The 19,258-nt window shown below is 33.3% G+C and overlaps 1 protein-coding gene across 6 annotated transcripts; it reads left to right on the plus strand.

Moving 5' to 3' along the window:
• The first annotated feature begins 251 nt into the window (after positions 1–251).
• On the plus strand, positions 252–11,723 carry MLH3 (MUTL protein homolog 3). 6 transcript variants are annotated; one of them, XM_012995305.2, is made up of 25 exons: positions 252–540; positions 708–833; positions 1,395–1,446; positions 1,705–1,752; positions 3,090–3,244; positions 3,462–3,519; positions 4,360–4,417; positions 4,550–4,642; positions 4,811–4,976; positions 5,059–5,074; positions 5,175–5,398; positions 5,772–5,841; positions 6,684–8,090; positions 8,176–8,308; positions 8,381–8,475; positions 8,694–8,767; positions 8,851–9,060; positions 9,558–9,602; positions 9,672–9,725; positions 9,832–9,938; positions 10,142–10,190; positions 10,838–10,897; positions 11,000–11,072; positions 11,218–11,303; positions 11,385–11,723. In XM_012995305.2, exons 2-25 carry the CDS (start codon positions 708–710, stop codon positions 11,535–11,537), a joined length of 3,612 nt encoding a protein of 1,203 aa, XP_012850759.1. In that variant the 5' UTR covers positions 252–540; the 3' UTR covers positions 11,538–11,723. The 6 variants fall into 6 exon arrangements, with proteins under 6 accessions (XP_012850759.1, XP_012850762.1, XP_012850761.1 ...); XM_012995308.2 differs by having other exon boundaries at positions 8,869–9,060; XM_012995307.2 differs by having other exon boundaries at positions 6,690–8,090.
• Positions 11,724–19,258: the final 7,535 nt, after the last annotated feature.

The following is a 19,258-nucleotide window of genomic DNA, read 5'->3' on the forward strand; positions in this document are numbered from 1 at the left end:
GACTAGATCCAGTTTTGCCCATGACATTCATCGGTCTTTATCGACATGATCCGGCTGTCATCAGTCTTTATAGCCCAAATCCGGCCATCCACAGCTACCAAAACAACGTTTTGGATAAAAACCGGGGTCTTCCACCGGTTTCCAGTTTTTTCGGTCGAGCCGACAGTTTTGCTCCATTTTCAACCGGTCCGGTTATGACAAAAATGGTTAATAGTTCCATTTTCAAAAGGATAAATACAATTAAATTACATAATGAATTGAAACTGAACTAAAGAAAGACACGTGCCATAAAGAGACCCACCCACGCGACCCAATAAACCGGTGTTGCATCGCGGAAGCCGATTTGACTCACCACGCGCGCACCCAACCGCCATTTTTCATTTTTGAAAATCAAACCTTGAACCCTTCCTTGGGTTCGGCTTTTACTGCTCTTCCCTTCCCTTCCAGAATCAAAATTAAAACCCACAACCCCCGTTTGATTCTCCTACAGTTCACACGATTCGTGTTCTTTTGGACTCAACGAATGAGCAGCCTACCCAGGTACGATTCTCTGTTTCCAAATATTTGCGATTGGGGTTTTGTAATAATTCATGATTAGTCGGAAGATTCAGCCATGACAGAAAGCATATACATACTACTGCCTTGCAATTTTTCAATTTACTCTGAAAATGTCAATGTGTTCGATTATTCTCTTTGGGAATTGTTAGATGAAGAGCATTGAACGTTTGCCTGAAGCCATCCGCAGCTCTGTGCGTTCTGGGGTTGTAATATGTGATTTGACGCGGATTGTTGATGAGCTTGTTTTCAACAGCATTGATTCAGGTGCTACAAAGGTAAGTTTTGTTGCAAGTATCATGTTTGTATGTCTGGAAAGTTTTATTGATTTTCTGTTAGGGTGAAAAGTGCCAGATATGGGTAAAATAATTGCAGTTGAGATCTTGTTTCTTATATTTTTTATTTCCTCATTTTTTTTTTTTGGTCAGAATAGAAATTGCTTGTAATGGGAAATTTCGATTGTTTGTGTATTTCTATGTGGGTCGATAAAATTGGTCGACTAGAAAACTGAGTTGGCTATTGTTATTCCACAACAAAATGTTGGTTAGGATGAAACTGGGGTTCCTTTAGGATCATAAACAAGTTCCTTAATAGAAAAGAGAGAGGCAAGACTGTGTTCGTTATGCCCTGCTCCCTCCCATCTCTGCATACCGCATACATGTATATGTATAGCACAGTGGCCACTAAACCATCGGGATAATAATATGGAAATAAGAATTCTGGTAGGACATTATAAAAGTGCCACTGCAACTGCAATTCTGTGATTAGGCTCTCATAATAATGTTATCATCCCCTAAGAAACGTTTTACGCTAAAATCTAACTCCAGTTGGCCTACTAGGTTTCTGTGGCTGTTGGCGTTGGTAGCTGCTATGTTAAAGTGCTGGATAACGGTAAGTTCCATTTCGTTTTCTGCTCCATTTAATGTAAGGGCTAGGTCTGGGAAACGAAGGGAATGGAGACTAGAAATCTCTTTATTCCAACAGGTAAAAGTGATGAGTATATATAGAGTGCTCAATTAATTGTATTATTTCTATTTTCAAATAAATTTGTTAGTCCACTCCTACAAGATAAATATGGCTATCTTTCCCTTCTTCTCCACCCAACTGTTAGCAATTCTGTCACTTTTGTTGATCTATATCTCTTTGCAGGATCTGGTATTACACGGGATGAACTGGTTTTGGTGGGAGAGCGATATGGTAATGTCTTACAGATATAACTTTCTCATTCGTGTTGGTTCGTGCATCTGTAAAATTACAAAAGTAACTTCGCATCTGCGAACAAGATTGACATTTAGCAAATGAACAGATTGTTCTATGCAATGATGCTTATGAATGACCAAATTCATATTGTATGTGAATATGTTGGTGAGTTAATCGGATATACTTGTGTGTTATGATTAATGAGGAAACTAATATACCATTACACAGTTGGGGGTTGTCGAATGAAGTGAAATTGATCCTAAGTAATTATTTGAAACATTGTTAACACTTGAATCATGATTGGTTGCAGGTAGAATGCATTTAAATATCAGTATATCATTGTCAATCTCTCTACTTAAGATTCTATTTTCCACTGAATGTGTATAGTGTGATTTGTACAGTACTTGGTATTTGGATAGAGATATGATTACCAGCTTATCTTGATTACATTAGGATGATTTGGTACATGATGAGTATGAACATGCAGCTCAAATGAAATAAAAATCATAGGCCAATTTTTTTAGGTATTAACTGTTCTTAGCTGCGAGTTGCGTGATCTAGCAAATCTTTATACATTGACGCAATATAGGTTGCTTGCATGCTATTTTTATTCTTTCCTCAGACCTGGATCATGATCCATTAGTAGTTCTCATTAGGTCTTCATGGATGAGCTATCTGTTCATAACTCTTAAATGGTACTATCTTCTTCTTGATTTGAATGAACATAAATTTTTATGCAAGAGTTAAAGCTCAACATTTTGGATAAAAAACGACTAGATGCGTTAATACATGTAAAACACTCTTGATGAGTACTTCCACTAGTTTTTAGAATGGCCATAATTGACTCCATCATAAACATTTAGGCGTCAAGCTTCAGGTTAAGTTTTGTGCTTCAGAGAAACTTGGTACTTCTCACTTCACAAAGCATCGAAATTTACTAGGTTAAGTTTATTTGAATGTAACCCGCAATATTTCCATATGTTTACATTTCTAGACTGTGTACTCATCCAATCAGTTGTGCTATATACTACATAGCCTGATTGCTTCAGATAAATATAGTTGCAAATTTCAGTTTGCAGTGTTAGGAAAGGATGATTGCAAGCTGCCCATAGCAGTTTTGAGATATAAAAGTGCTTAAAGATCTTTACAACACAGTTAAAATAGCAGAAAATTGGCACCTTAGTGTTTCTGTATTTTGGCCCTGGATTTTGGTTAAAGAACGTTCTCATAAAGATGTAGGATTGAGCCCATACCATTAATTAATCTTCTTAAGATTTGTTATTTATCCTCTGACCCCTATATAATTCCAATTTCTTACTTTATTCTGCAAACAGCAACGTCAAAAGTTAACCACTTAACTCTAGTGGATAGTGGTACTGAAAACTTTGACTTTCAAGGGGAAGCCCTGTGCTCAATATCCGACATTTCTTCGTTGGAGATTGTGACAAAAGCACGTGGAAAGCCAAATGGATACAGAAAGATAATGAAGGTACAAGGATTATCAAGCTATCATAGTTACAGTTTATAAATGCTAATTTAGGTGGTGTTTGCAAATGCTTTTCCAAAGTGATTATGAGTTTTTTAATGCTTAAAAAAAAAACTGATTTGAGCCAAAAAAAAAAATCATAATTATTTTGGAAAAGCGTTTGCAAACACCACCTTAATGCAACTGTTTATGTGGTTAACTAGCTTATTATTCTTTGCAGAACGGTAAGTGTTTATTTCTTGGAATCAATGACGATAGACAAGATGCAGGTACTACAGGTAATCTTCTTATGTTCATCACGATTAGTTAATAGCTAACTTCATTTTTTTTCCGATTGCTATTATTTACTTGTAAGTTTAATTTCATTAAATGTTGTATCAAAATGAAAATTTACTGACACTTACATAACAATAAAACAAAAAATATGTTGAAGATTCTTCGTTAAATGTTAAATATCTCGATGAAAGTGAAAGGAGAAGAAGAAATCAACTATTTAAACATGGATCAGCCATTTCACATTTGTCCTGCTGAATTCACGGATAAAAAACCCAAAGGTCTCTATTGGTTGCCAAGATAAGATTAAATAATCTAATGAAACCAAATTGTGTTATTGGGCCTCGGAAGGTCCACTAAAATACATGCCTAAGAATCAAGATAAACTATAATAACATAATATTTGCTGGCCGACCTGGCAAGTTATTTGGGATACCAAACATCAAAGAAAGTCCAATTATTTAGTTGATAATGGCTAATCTTCCCAACCAAACGAGGCCAAAGGATATAATGCTTATATTGTTTTCCCTTGGTTTAATATTATATGAATACCTATTTATTAGACCCGTGTAACTGCAACAACATGAGCGTTCTGGCACTTAAACACGTGGAAGCAAAAGTTCATTATGCTCAATAAACCTGCTCTGGTCCTATGTAAAATTTTAAACGTGTTGATGTGTTTCAACTATTTATCCCAAGTCTACCAGTAAGGTGCCCAAAAGGCAATAAGACTTGGACTGTTCTCCCTTGTTTTCGTACTATATAAACATCTATCATATGCAATTTATAGCCACATGAAGTAGTTTCAGTTACGTTGTCTATATTCTTGGTTTTGCTATTTGCAGTCGTTGTCCGTGATATATTTTACAATCAGCCAGTTCGAAGGAAGCATATGAAATCCAGGTCCATTTGGCGGACAAAATCTTCTTTTTTCGCAAAATCTCAAATGTGACAATACCTGAGCAATTTAGAGTTAGCTCGTAAGTGCTTTCCACTAACTTGAGGTGGTTGTGATGCATGTATCTGAAATGGTAGTCCGAAGAAGGTGTTGGACTCGATCAAAATGAGTGTGCTCAGGATTGCCCTTGTTCATATTAATGTCTCTTTCAAAGTTTTGGATGTCGATAGGTATCGTCCTTCTTCACCTTCAATTATTTACTATTTGAGGTTGTTTTTGACCTTCTGTTCCTTGAAATCTTGTGCAGTGGAGCTGCTTCATACTGAATCTTCCTTCTTGTCCTCTTACTTGTAATTATTTTAAGGCTATTTTTTCATGTTTTCTTCCTTATAATACAGCACGGATGAGCTGCTTCATACAGGACCATCATCTTCTCCTCTATTAATACTTTCTAGTCATTTTGGGATTGGAAATTCAACCACTTTCTACAAATTGAATTTATCTGATGGTGAATTGAAACTTTCTGGATATATTTCTGATCCTCGTGAATTTCTCTCTCTGAAGGTATGGTATCATGGATTTGGTGTTTGACCATGTGATATGAAAAATAGCTTCTGTTCTCTGATTGTTCTTTGCTTGTATGCAGGCAATCCAATATGTTTGTATCCATGTCCGTGGTGGTCTTTAGAGCTGTTATTTTTAAAAGCGTATTCGGAAGACGTAATATATTAGTGTTTTTGTATTACTTAATTGTAAATGCAGATATCAACTCACGATTTATCTGCAAGGGACCAATTCATAAACTGTTGAATCAGTTGGCTGCTAAATTTGATTTGTTGGGTTCCTGGCAGCTTGCCACTAGTTCCGAAAACGAGAAGAGAAATAAGTATGACACGTGTCCAACATTCATTTTGAATCTTCACTGCCCAAGATCGTATTATGATATAATTACTTCTGACCGATCAAGGACCTCGGTGGAATTTAAGGTAGTATTTTCAAGTATAGTCATGAAATCTCTATCATTTTTTTTATAAACTGCAAAAACAGTGGTGCTTTTCTGTTTTCCAGCAATTCTGCCATTGGAAGGCAAATAAAATTAGCAATCCATTATACATTTGTGACATCATACATACTAGTTTATTTAGAAATTCTTTCTGTTTATCGGCTTGGCAATGCACTTCAAGTCAATTGTATAGTTTTAAGCGGAAAGACAATTCCATCTATAGACATGTTTTTTTTGTTAAACTGCAGCCAATCACTTTCAATTGTTATCACCACTGCTTCTTTTTCATTCACAATTTTATCTTCCATTGTATACATCTGATATATATCAATGATCGGTGCACTTTTCTTTATCAGGATTGGGGTCCTGTATTTACTCTCATCGAGAATGGTGTCATGCGTCATTGGACAGGAAATATCTCTCATGGTAATGGATGATTTATCTGTTCACACATATTCTAAGCTTTTCATAAATTTATGTGGTGTATTCGAAGAAAATTTGCCGTGGCATTTTTTGTTCCAATTCTCACTACAAATCCATGTCCCATGCTTATTTAGGGTTAACCAATTATACTCATATCATCTTCATCGTTCAGTGCCATCTGGAATGTTTTCTGAAGTGAAACCACAAAAGTGCATATCTTTCATAATTATGTAATCTTAGTTTACTACTCCTAGGTATACCTTTAATACCATCTAAATACCTACTTCAACATTTTATCAGTTTATCATTTTAACCACACCTAATTTATGTGCCGATTTTTGTTGTCAAATCATTACATATCTTGCATGAGTTCTACTCAATTCCACTTTTCATCTCGTTTGCACAAATTTCCAGGGGCACTCTTCAGTTAATCTACTTAACACTTAAGATAAACGTGTCTTTAATATCAACCGCCTTTTGGGTTATCTAATTGGAATATTGAACTTCTGGGTAGGATCTCAATATATGATCTTGGTACAAGTTCTTCTGGCTCCTAGTGCATAGTCCTGCTCTGATTGAACGAAAACCCTTTTGCTCTTAGATTTACACGAAGTTCAAGTTTAAAATATGCATTTTAGTCTTAGCATAAACAACTATCATCTGTTGGATATTTTGAGGATCCGCGATTTGTATGACTTGGGAATATTAATAAATAGAAGCAATGGGAGCTTAAATTTTTATAACTTGGCACTGACTAACATCACCACAAAATACTGGTAGATATTGTGTGCCATATTCTCTTTTACTTATATTTTTCTTCTCGATTAATTTTGTACTTATCTCAGAAATAGATATATCAGATACTTTTGAAAGTGGAAAAAAGAGGTGCAAGAAACAGAACTGCCAAACTCCTCTAGATTTTCGCTCGCCACAAAGGAAGAAGCTATGCAAAAATTATGATAACATGCCATCTTTGTATGAGTGTGTATCTTCATTTGGAAAGCCTTCAAGAAAAGTTCCTGAGCTTAAAAAGCACCAGACAGAGGCAGGTTTAACATCTGAAATTGACTACCTGAGCCAATCACGAGATGTATCTCTTACCGGTTACAACGTGACAACAAAAGAGGAGATTAGAAACCTTCTATCTCCTCCTCGCATTGTTTTCTCTCCAGTTCATGTCGCATATCCATTTAGTGAAAAAGAGTATGTCATGTCATCTTCAGCATTGGGGACTATCTTACCGGAATATGATGATAAAATAGATGACATATCAAGAGTGAGCGAGGTCTCAACTGATTGTCTTGAACTCAGTGATGATATTCATATTGACCAGGAACCGTGCAAATCATTTCTACGAAGTTGCTCCTTTGAAAGGAGCTTGCTTCATGAAATAAAATCGCCTGCAAGAGATGAAATTTTTGAGTTTGCTACTGATCATGTCAGAAATCGAAAAAGGTGGATCGATTCTGATAATAGCATGATAGATGAAATTGACCTCGCCATCTGTGGAAGAGATCTACAGTGCAGTGGGGCATCACCATTTCAGTCCTTTCCAATGAGTCAATATGACATGCATGAAATATCAGAGCTTCCAGTAACAGATTGGGTGAAGTCATCGTCAGTGTTTAGAAATAATCTCTCTCACTCCTCTAAAAGGGCTGGGGAATGCACTTCCAATTGGCAGTCTTTCAGGTCTGGATGGTCTCCCACACCATCAGAAGAAATTATCAAATTTCGTGATGATGATGATGCTGCTATTTACAAAAAAAATGTTGACTGTTGCTCTGAATTTGGTACCAGACACGGATATTCTGCGAAGGGAGACAATGAAGATTTCAATTTAAACAGTAAAGAGAGTTGGCTGCAGCAAACCTCCTCCATTATGAACTTTTCCCCTTATAATAAGAGTGAAATTGGTGAATTTCATGGGAGACGTGTTGAAAATATGTTCTCTCCTAAGCCTTTCAAAAGATCTAGTGCAACAGATTTGTCACCTTTACACTTGTCCGGTGAAAAGAGTACCAGTAATTACTCAGTGCCATCACTATATGACACTAATCCAGCAGAGCATGAATGTGGAAGACCTGGTAGTAGGAATCATGAGATTATGCCTAACAGAAAGAACAGCTTCAAAAGAAGCCATTCAGCTCCACCATTTTTCAAACGGAGGAAAAGATATTTTGACTTGACTTATTCTTCCACTATGTCTGCAAAAAGCGAAGTCCAGAGGACACGTGTAGCATCATATGCGGGTTTGCTCTCAATGCCAACTTTTGTTCATTGACTCAGATACATGATATAAAATATAAGAGGGATAATAAACTCTATACTGTGCAGAACCTACTAGTACCAGTCAAGGAGAACTTCATGAAAGAAGAAGTAGGGATTTGAAATATTCAAAGAGATCATTCGGTCAATACCACCCTTCTCCAATTGAAAGATCAGTCATGGTTTGCTCATTTCCCGAAAGGTCTAGATTATTTTGACATTTTTCTAAGAATTAGATCAAATTTCAAGTCTTCTCTAATTAATTTTTTTGCAGATCATGTTATGAAATCACACCTGAACCTGAAGTTGTTGCAAATCCAAATGGAGCAACAAAAAATAAAGGGAAATTAATCGACATATCATCTAAAAGTAAGATTTTTCTTTATGTAGAAAATATTTCTTTCGTTTCCGCTTCTAATGAAGATATGCCTACTTGCAAAGTAGAATTTGGCTTGTCTGGAATCCCTGTAGCTTTTCTTGGATCAATTACCTCCACTTTTGTATGAAGAATTATTAGTGCATGAAATATAGAAAAATAAAAAATATCCGTTGCATGCCTTTGCAATGATCAAATTCTATTTCTTCAGGTCCTGATTTGAAGGAAATTAATGATTCAGTTGACTCTGGGTGGAAATGGCGAAATTGTTGTTCCCCGACGACAGTTACGTGCCTTATCAGCTGTCAAATTATAAATTATTAGCACAGTTTCTACAGGTTCTTTGATTCTGATATTAGTAAAATTAGCTTCATTTGACTATGCAGGGTGGAAGCGTGTCTGATGATATAAAAAATCAGGATGTTATCCTTGACATCTCCTCAGACATGTTGCATTGTGATTCCTTGGTTCCAAAATCCATCGACAGGACGTCACTTGAGGACGCCATAGTTCTCAATCAGGTTGATAAGAAATTCATTGCAATTGTGGCAGGAAAAACACTTGCTATGGTCGATCAGGTTAATCTATTTCTTGAAACCACTTATGAAAATCTCATCTCTTCTTAGACGCGCTAATTTTTCCTCAACACTGCATTTGCAACATATGTTTAGTCTAAAAAATATGTATGTAGCATTTCTTCATCCTGGTATAATGAGGTGTCCCAAAGTATACAAGTATTATCTGTTCAGATGGTAGAAGGGTGCGTGCACTTGCGAATTTGAGACTCCATTTACATCTGGTAAAAAATCTAAGAATGCCTTGAAGAAATTTAAAAGTTCTTCTTTCGGGTTTGGAAAGCTTCCAAAGTACCTAGCTTTCCTAATCTTCTTGCCTTCCCTTATCTTTATGGAGTATTACTTAGGACACCCTTTAGACAGTTCAACAAGTCCTCTGCATCAAAGAGTTATACACAATGGTTGCTAAATATGAACAAATTGAGCATAAACATCTGCACTTACAAACGGCCTTAAAGTTTTTGATGAATTGACATAACGTATGGTATTTAACATTACAGCATGCTGCTGATGAAAGGGTTAGACTGGAAGAATTACGTCACAAGGTAAAATTGTCTTAACAGTGCTTTGCTGGTGCAATTTAGTGCGATTGACTCATGCGCTGAAACTCTCAGGTGTTATCTGGGGAAATGAAGACAATCACATATCTGGATGCAGAGCAAGAATTGGTAGGTAGTTTTCATCTCGTGTGGGGATTATCATTTTTTATATAACTCAAATTCTCTTCCCTAAGTTCCTCTTTAATAAATTTTCATGTTTCCAAATTTCATGCAGGTCTTACCTGAAATTGGTTATCAGTTACTGCACAATTATGCTGAACAAATGCAGACTTGGGGTTGGATCTGCAACATTCATTCGCAGGATATGAATTCCTTTACAACGTAATCATCATGCTTGTCGTTATAATATTCCAAATGTCTTACTTGAATATTTTTCTAGTGGAAACAAATTATTAACCTTTGACCACTTATCACACCATAGTCCTCGATAATTACTTATTGCTACATTGGCCTATACTGTTGCATAGTTTCCTGATATCCATGGATAGACTATTCTTACCCTCCTATTATATATTTGCTTGTAGGCATTTAGATTTTCTACACAAGCAGCCAACTGTTGTTAAACTTCTTGCGGTAAACTTCCAACTTCTTTCAGTGTTTTAATTTTACCTGACCGTTCAACATCCTTCGTGTTTTTCTTATTGCCTGACGATATATGATAATTTAGTTTTTTGAGTGTCTTTGAAAGCATTGAGCACTAAGAAATTCATGAAAATTAAACAAGTAACAAGAAATATAATTTGGATGGAAGGATTTGAAGGAGGGATTTCAAATTCATAATAACAAATCCTTCAGACTTGTTTGGATTGAGGGATTTTGGGATGAATTTCAAATCCCCACTCCTCCTTTTTAGTTATAAATGGAGCAATTGATGTGGATTTCAAATGACTCCAAATTAGAGTCATTTCAAATCATAACTCTAAATCCCTTCCCCAAATCAAATCATTCTATCCAAATGGACCCTTACATTAATTCTATGAAATTTAAGCTCTAAATCATATACTTTAATTAAATCGATATATGACGTTTTTATGGAACTATACAATATTCTTATTGTAAGATTTCTGTCTATATGACTAAATGCCTGTCAGCATAAGCTGACTGGTACGAGAGTTTTTGACTTGAACTCTTTCAAAGAATTTCTTCAATATTTGTTCTACATTATCTTTTTCTCTTGTACAATTTTAACTAGAAAGCAACATCTTCAAAATTAATTTCAGGTACCGTGCATTTTGGGTGTTAATCTAACTGATATTGATCTTCTAGAATTCCTTCAACAGGTAAATAATTTAAGCTGAATTTGAGCTACAATAATTTTTAATTCATCGTTACGATTCTTTAATTTGCACATCAATCGCTTTAATTATCTGTGCATACTGCAGCTTGCAGATACAGATGGGTCATCAGTCATACCTCCTTCCGTTCATCGCATCTTGAATAGCAAATCATGCAGAGGTGCATTCTATCATCTTAAATACTAACTAAATTATAGGCTGCGTTGCAATTTTTTTCATAAAGGATAAAAATATGCATAAATAAGATGGAAGACTAATGAAGGAATTGTTAACTGGTTATTAAATTCATAAAAAAAATTGCGCAGGTGCAATTATGTTTGGAGACACTTTGTTGCCTTCAGAATGTTCACTCCTTGTTGAAGAACTGAAACGAACATCACTTTGTTTCCAGGTGAGTTTGATAACGGTGACGAAATTGGAGGTTCTTTCATTTAAAAGTGGATTCATATGTTCCCAATTTTTGTTCTTACAGTGTGCTCACGGGCGACCAACCACTGTACCTCTTGTGAACCTGAATCTATTGCATAATAAGATTGACAAGCCTTTATTAGATGAGTCGTGGCATGGCTTACGACGGCATAAACTCAGTTTGGAGCGTAGTGCCCAGCGTCTAAAGTCTAGATAGTCGTTGTGTATGCTCTAAATAAATCGGTGTATATAGTCTTAGTTTAGCATATGGGACCACATTACTACAGTGTAACTACACTTGACTAACGTTGTGCATAAAAATCATAATATTGTTGGATGAAATATTCGGGGCTCCGTATTAGATTAAAAAGGAAAATAAATAAATTCAATCTATAATAGTAAATCTATTGAATGTGTTTTGATGAATTCATTTCATAATGAATTTTGGATGGGAGGTGCTATTCGCGGTAGCAAAATTACGAATGTCGTTTTAAAAAATCCACTCTCTATCTTTCTTTCTCTCTCTACAATTTTAGCTTTTATATTAGAAATCATTCCAAAACTCATGTTACTGTAGCCATTTGCAAAAAAAAATGAGTGCATCGAATGAGGATCGAGATATGGAATCTAATGAGGTAAAATTTGTTCGTTTTTGTTCTTTAAATCGTGAAAACGCGACCCACGACCAAACTGGGAGCTAAAAAGTCCGATTCACGCCCGGTTTGGGCGCGTAAAAGTGTTATCTGCGCCCGATTTGGGCGCCCAACACAGCTTTCGGCGCCCGGTTTGGGCGCGCTCTGTGACTGAGATTTAATAAAAAAAATTACATAATTATGTTGCCACAAGGATTCGAACACGGGACATTTTTTCAGAAGCACAGGCTTACCTAACCAACAAGGCTAGAGCCATTTTGATAATAAATTATTATTGAATTGTATTTATAGACTTCGTTATACTTCGCAAAAAAGTAATAAATATACGCTGCAGGAAAGACTCGAACACGGGTCTACTGCGAAAAAACGAGATGCCTGACCAACTAGGCCAGGGCAAGTTCATTAACTGATAATTATTTAAATATATTATAGCATGTCATTTATACAGGGATAAAAAAAAAAATTGAACCGGACGACCGGTCCAGAACCGGCGTCCGGACCGAACGCCCAAACCAATTTTCCGCGCCCAAAACAGGCGTGTGAAAGCAGTTTCCACGCCTGTTTTAGGCGTGAAAACTGCTTTCACACTCCCATTTTGGGCGTGGAAGATGCGCAGTTTTTATTCAAAATTGACCCCCAAATCGCGATTTTTCTTCGATTTTCATATAATTAACAACAAATTCAATATATATAACTAGTTTAGATGAGTAATTACCTTTCAAATTGAGGAGATTTTCGGATTTGGAAGGATTGTGAGAAGGATTTAGGATTTTTGTGAAATTTGGGGTTTTTTTTGTGGTTTTGGGGTTTGAGTGAATTGGGGAGTTTTTAGAGAGAGAAAGGAAATGTATTGTGAACGACATTCGTAATTTTACTGCCGCGTAAATCATTTCAGATTTTGGATTTACGTCTCTCATTTGGAACTACTTTTAAAAATGTGTATGTCGGATATTGTGGTTTCATATGGAATCTTTCTACTGATTTTGTTTTTCTAATTCTAATCATTTTCATTTAAGCTACAGCTTACACATCTATAAATGAATAGTTTAATGAAAAAATTTATAAATTAATAATTATTACATAGAGTTAATATGCGCTACTAGATGACGACTACGAAGAGCTGCAACATGCCAACATCTAATTGTTAAACATCTATAAATTAAGTGGAAATGTGGGATAATCCCCTAATCTTGAAAATATATAGGGATAGGTCCTATAAATTTTTCTTTCCTAATCAAAAACCCAAATTCTAATCTTAATTTGATAGACCCCTTAGACAAATCGAAATACTCATTTTGCCCTTTTAATTACAATTTAAAACCCTAAACCCTAGCTTTTTTTTCTTTCCCCCCCCAACAACTTCTATCAGCCGTCCCCTCCCCACTCCCCCACTCTCTTTCTTTCTTTCTCTCTCTCTCTTCTCTTTCTTCCTTTCTCTCTCTTCATCTCTTTCTCTCTAACTCTCTCTCTACCCACAGCTCTCTGCCGCCGTTGCTCCCCTCACCTCCTTGCGCCGTCGCCGCTGCTCCCCCACCTCCTTGCGCCGCCACCGCCGTCGCTCCCCTCACCTCCTTGTGCTGCCGCCGTCGCTGCTCCGCCGCCGCCTTGCGTCGCTGCTCCGCCACGGCCTTGTGCCGACCGTCGTTGCTCCTCCCACCGCCTTGAACTCGGTACTAAACCATTCACTTCACTTTTTTAAGTTATTTTTTTAATTTATGAATGTCCATCCATTTTTAATTTATTTTTTAAGATCTGAATTCTCTTAACTATTTCACCTTATTTTATTGTTTCTTTTTATGAAAATCAATTAAATTCAAAATTTTTAATTGTGATCCGACGATGTGTAGTCAGATCTAAAATTTCAGATCTGGAATTGGTGGTGTTCGATTTGTATATATTTACTGCATTTATATAAAAAAAAACACTGATCTACTATGTTTTTGAAGATCTGTGAACAATTAATATTTAAATATTTTTCTTTGGATTAATTTGATTTTTTTATTATAAATCATATTATAATTTATTTGAAGATGATTCGAAATGCCTAAAGTGTGAGAGTTTTATTTGTCTGTAATGGAAATTTAACCAGTAGTGGTTACTTACATGAGTGATTTGAGTCAGGTGAATATAAAATTATATTTAGTCATATACAGTCATATATAGTCAGTCACATGTAGTCATGTATAGTCACTACTACATATAACTACTATACATGACTATAGGACTTGTGGTATACTATAGTCATTTATACTCGATTTCAGTTCAGTAAATTTATAAAAAAAAAAAAATCATGTTTTTTTGTATTTTTCATGTAATTTGATTTTTTATTATAAATCGTATGTAATTTATTTTTTGTATTTATTTAAAGATGATTCGAAATGCCTAAAGTGTGAGAACTTTGTTTGTCTGTAATATAAATTTAACTAGTTGTGATTACTTATGAAAGAATTTATGGTCCCGAATTCGTTTAATACAGAGATGTTATCTGAAGTGTTATGACACTTGAGAAAACATGCAGCGGAAATATAAAGATAAAAGAACAATACTCAGAATTAAAAATGTTCACAAGTAAAGACTTGTGAACTTGCCCTTTACAGGACGGAAAAATATATTAAAATCAGTATTCCAAGAATACAAACAGAAGAGGTGCGAAAACTTCTTCCTTATGAATGAATCATTCTCATGATCATTCTTACATTCAAATCTAGATACAAAAAGAAAAATATTAAAAATTCTAGATTTCAAAGATGTACTCGTGAGGAGTACGTAAAGAACTTATGAATGAATCACTATCTTGATCATTCTTACAACCAAGTCTAGAAACATATATACTAAACAATCTAGACTACAAAGAATGTACTTATGAGAAGTACGTAAAGAATGTACTCATAAGGAGTACGTAAAGATTATACTCATGAAGAGTACAAATGACCGATTCTAAAACCACTCTAAAACACTCGTGTATTCTCTTCAGCTCTCGGTTTTTTACTTCGTAGAATCGATAAAATTCATTGAGTATTGAAATCGGTATTTATAGACATTTCAAGCTTCCACTCCTCAGCCCATGATCTGCAAGAAAACCAACCACAAGAGCACTCAAGAAAATGGGTTAGTGGGTTAGTTAGAAAGTTAGAATAAAATCCACAATAAAATCCACTAAGCACTACTTAGCCCACTAAGCACTATACTTAACCCACTAAGCACTATACTTAACCCACTAAGCACTACTTATTCCATAACTAAAATTTAGTTTTAAAAAATAAGAAAGTTAAAAACACAATGTGGAAATAATCCACGTGTTTCAACTTACATTGGTGATTTGAGTCAGCTGATAATACAATTATATTTAGTCATATACAGTCATATGTAGCCATGTATAGTCATGACTACATATAACTATACATGACTATAAGACTTGTATATACTATAGTCATTTGTAGTCGATTTCAGTTCAGTAAATTTATCAAAAAAAAAAAAATTGTGTTTTTTTTTTGTATTTTTCATGTAATCTAACTCGCATTTTCCATTTTGCTATTTAACTCGTATTTTTTTGTCGCATGTTTTGCTTTTATTATAATTTTATGACATGCAGATAATAAGATTCGATGAAGTGCCTTTGTCAAGTTGGATTCATGCTACAGTAGTCTAGACTTTATGCCACTATATATAACTACAGGTAATTGTAAATAACTATAGTCACTTGTAGTAACATACAGTTATATGTATGCTATAGGTTTTTAATGTACAGTAATAGTTGTTCATGTATGAAGAATATATGCATGTGATTGTATTTTTTTTTGTTTGTTTGTTAGTTGATTTATAATATCAAGATAAATTATGAATTTTTTTTGTTGGTGTATATGAATTTTGGGGTAAAAAGACAGTACATGACTATATATATACATGACTATTGAACTTGTAGTAAACTGTAGTCATGTGTAGTATATACTTTTAGTTCAGTAATTTTACCAAAATTTGAATTTATAAAAAAAAAAATTAAAAAAAAAATTAAAAAAAATTAAAAAAATCGGAAAAATTAAAAAAATCGAAAAATTAAAAAAATCAAAATATTGAAAAAGTTATTTTATAAAAAAATACAATGATAATAAAAAAGGTACAATATATATACACAGTAATAAAAAAATAATTAAAAATAAAAATGATGATATATGCAGTACAAAATACGAAATGCAGGTCCAAAATGATAAATGCAGTAGGTGAAAATGTTGAATACAATTGGGCGAAAATAACAAATAAGGGCACAATAGTACTTTTGCCTCTCCAGGGGTATCTCAAAGGAAGATTTTTAGGGGTGGACCTATCCCTATATATTTTCCATATGAGGGGTGTATATCTAATGGGCCCATAAATTAATATAGTTGGGATCATCAAAGTCCTATTAATTTAGCGAAATATAAACTCATCGATAAATTGATACTTATTAATTTATACATTAAATAATAAGGGTCATTACAAATAAGTCTATCAATGGGTATTTATTCATAAAAAGATCCAGACAAAAAACTCTTTTACCAATAAGTCCATACATGATCCAAATTTTTGTAAAAGACTAAAATAATCCCTCATACTTTAATATGCTCAATTTTCATCCTTAACTTTATTTAACCTCAATTTGACCTTAAATTTCACAAATTATTCAATTTTGACCCAAAACTTTTTTTTTTTTCAATTTTTTTTTCCCGTCGGATTCCGCCGTTGACTCTTTAATTTTTTTTTTCTTCCGGATTTTTTCGCCGGTTTCCGGCGTTGACTTTTTCGATTTTTTTTCTTCTTTTCTTTCTTTCTGTAACTTTTTTTTTTGTTTAAACAACAATATTGTTGTGATTGACAGTAATATTAACTATATTACTGTTAAACACAGTAAAATTAACTAAACTACAGTTTAACACAGTAATATTGCTATATTAATCTCTAGCACAGTAATATTAACTCAACAAAACTCATTATTATTGAGCAATAGAGTAATATTACTATGTTGACCGTTCAACAAATGTAAACATAATAAAAAGCCAAAAGAATTAATATTACTGTGAGTGACACTAATATTACTATAACAACGGTAATATTACCGTGAACCACAATAATATTACAATATTATACAGTAATATTATTACGTTACTCCGTAAATAACTCAAACAAACAAAATAATAATATTAATGTGGTTGATAGCAATATTACTATAACAACAGTAATATTACCGTCAACCACAGTAATATTACAGACAGTAATATTATTACGCTACTCCTTGAGTAACTCAAACAAAACAAAAATCCCAAAAAAAATAATATTGATGTTGTTGACAGTAATATTATTGTGTTTACAGTTATTTTACTGTCAACGACAGTAATATAATTACGTTGACTTGTCAACAAATCAAAATAAAAAAATAATAAAAATAACAACAAATAAAAAATAAAAATATTACGTTAATTTACTTTCAACGGCAGAACAATTACATAAATGTATTGTCAACGGCAGTACAATTACGTTAATTAACTGTCATTGACAGTATAATTACGTTAATTTACTGCCAGTGACAGCACAATTACGGTAAACGTTTAGCGGCGGACGTAAAAAAAAGAAAGAAAAAAACACTTAAAAAAAACACTAAAAAAAGTCACCGCCGGAAACCGGCGAAAAAATCCGGAAGAAAAAAAAGGTCAACGGAGGAAACCAGCGAAAAAATCCGGAACAAAAAAAAAAATAAAAAAAAATCGAAAAGTCAATGCCGAAGACCGGCGGAAAAAAAAATTGAATATTTTTTTTTTTGAAAAAAAAAGTCAAAATTGGATTTTTGTGGTGAAAATTGGATTTTTATGGACAAAATTGGTTAAATTGGGGTTACAATTAAGAATTGGGTATAAAAGGTTGGGGGTAATATTGACATACATGAATGTTTCCTTTATTTATTATAATAAATATTAAAGGGATGGGCTTATTGGTGAAAGAGATATAACCCCTAAACCTAGAATAATAAAGATGCTTGGTTTGGGGCTTATGCACAAAAACCCCTAATTAATTAAGTTATGAAATTATTTTAATATTATTTTCAACAAATACATTTTTTTTAATTTTTTTTTACGTATATATTATTCATTGTACCATTAGTTCAATGTATTACAGAGCCCGTTTCTCGAACGGAAGCAAGCAACAATGGTTTTCAACAATTTTCTGTTGAGTTATGAGAAAACTATATCAGAAGTCCTAACCACGTTAAGAAATTTGAGGGACAGGATTGATAGTGTTGTAACAATGGTTTTCAACAATAATGAAATTATATTTTGTTAAGCATTCATAGATCTATAAAATATGTATCATACTATGTAAATTAAAGATTTTTTTTATACATTATTTATTTATAATATGAACTTCTTAAAATTTTCGAAGGTGTATTATCTTATAGATTTAACGAATTATTAATTTAACTTGTTGTTTCCAAGTTGGGATCGGAAAAAATATATTATTTAAGCAAGATTATTAAATTTATGGAGGTTATACTATAGTTGAATTGTCTGTACGTTAATTATCTATTTAATATTGTAAAAATACTACCTCCGTTTCAAATTATCTGTTGTTGTAGAGAGTTTTTTTTCCTTCATATTATCTGTCGCTTTACAATCCCAATAAGCCATTAATGACATATTTTCCTATCCTGCCCTTAATACAACCTAAACCCTTTGAAAATTCTCTCTCTTATCATTTAATTTTTATCTTTCTTATAAGTTGCACTTTTAACTATTCCAATTATTTCTTTTGATTTCCTTAAACAAAAAAAAAAAAAAACATCACACGTATTTTATCAAAGAAGAATAAATGGATGGTTCAATACACTTCAATAAGCTTCTATGTATAGGCAATGAAAAATTAAAGGAAATTGTATCTTAAGAAAATAAATATGTATATCTAGGAATGTGAACGAGCCGAGCTCAAGTGTTTTGGCAAGCTAGAGCTCGAGCACATTTTTTTTAATTATTAATTTTTTTATTAAAAAATATTTATAGTATAATGAAAAAATTATAAAATAATTTTTTTTTTTAATTTTTTTTATGTTATTTTCCTATTATTATTATTATTATAATATTTTATATTAATAATAATAATAATAATAATAATAATAATAATAATAATAATAATAATAATAATAATAATAATAATAATAATAGAAGTAATAATAATAATAATAGTAGTAATAATAATAATAATAATAATAATAATAATAATAATAATAATAATAATAATATAATATAATATATAATATATAATA

This window comes from Erythranthe guttata, chromosome 12 (genome assembly GCF_056151865.1).
Source record: "Erythranthe guttata isolate IM_541 chromosome 12, IM_541, whole genome shotgun sequence".
NCBI lineage: Eukaryota > Viridiplantae > Streptophyta > Magnoliopsida > Lamiales > Phrymaceae > Erythranthe > Erythranthe guttata.

Bases quoted from the DNA above. Each gene is read 5' to 3' on its own strand.
- MLH3 (XM_012995305.2), top strand. From the start codon at position 708: ATGAAGAGCATTGAACGTTTGCCTGAAGCCATCCGCAGCTCTGTGCGT. The intron at 9,061-9,557 runs GTTAATCTATTT...TTAACATTACAG, and splicing joins CACTTGCTATGGTCGATCAG to CATGCTGCTGATGAAAGGGT. The intron at 9,726-9,831 runs GTAGGTAGTTTT...AATTTCATGCAG, and splicing joins TGGATGCAGAGCAAGAATTG to GTCTTACCTGAAATTGGTTA.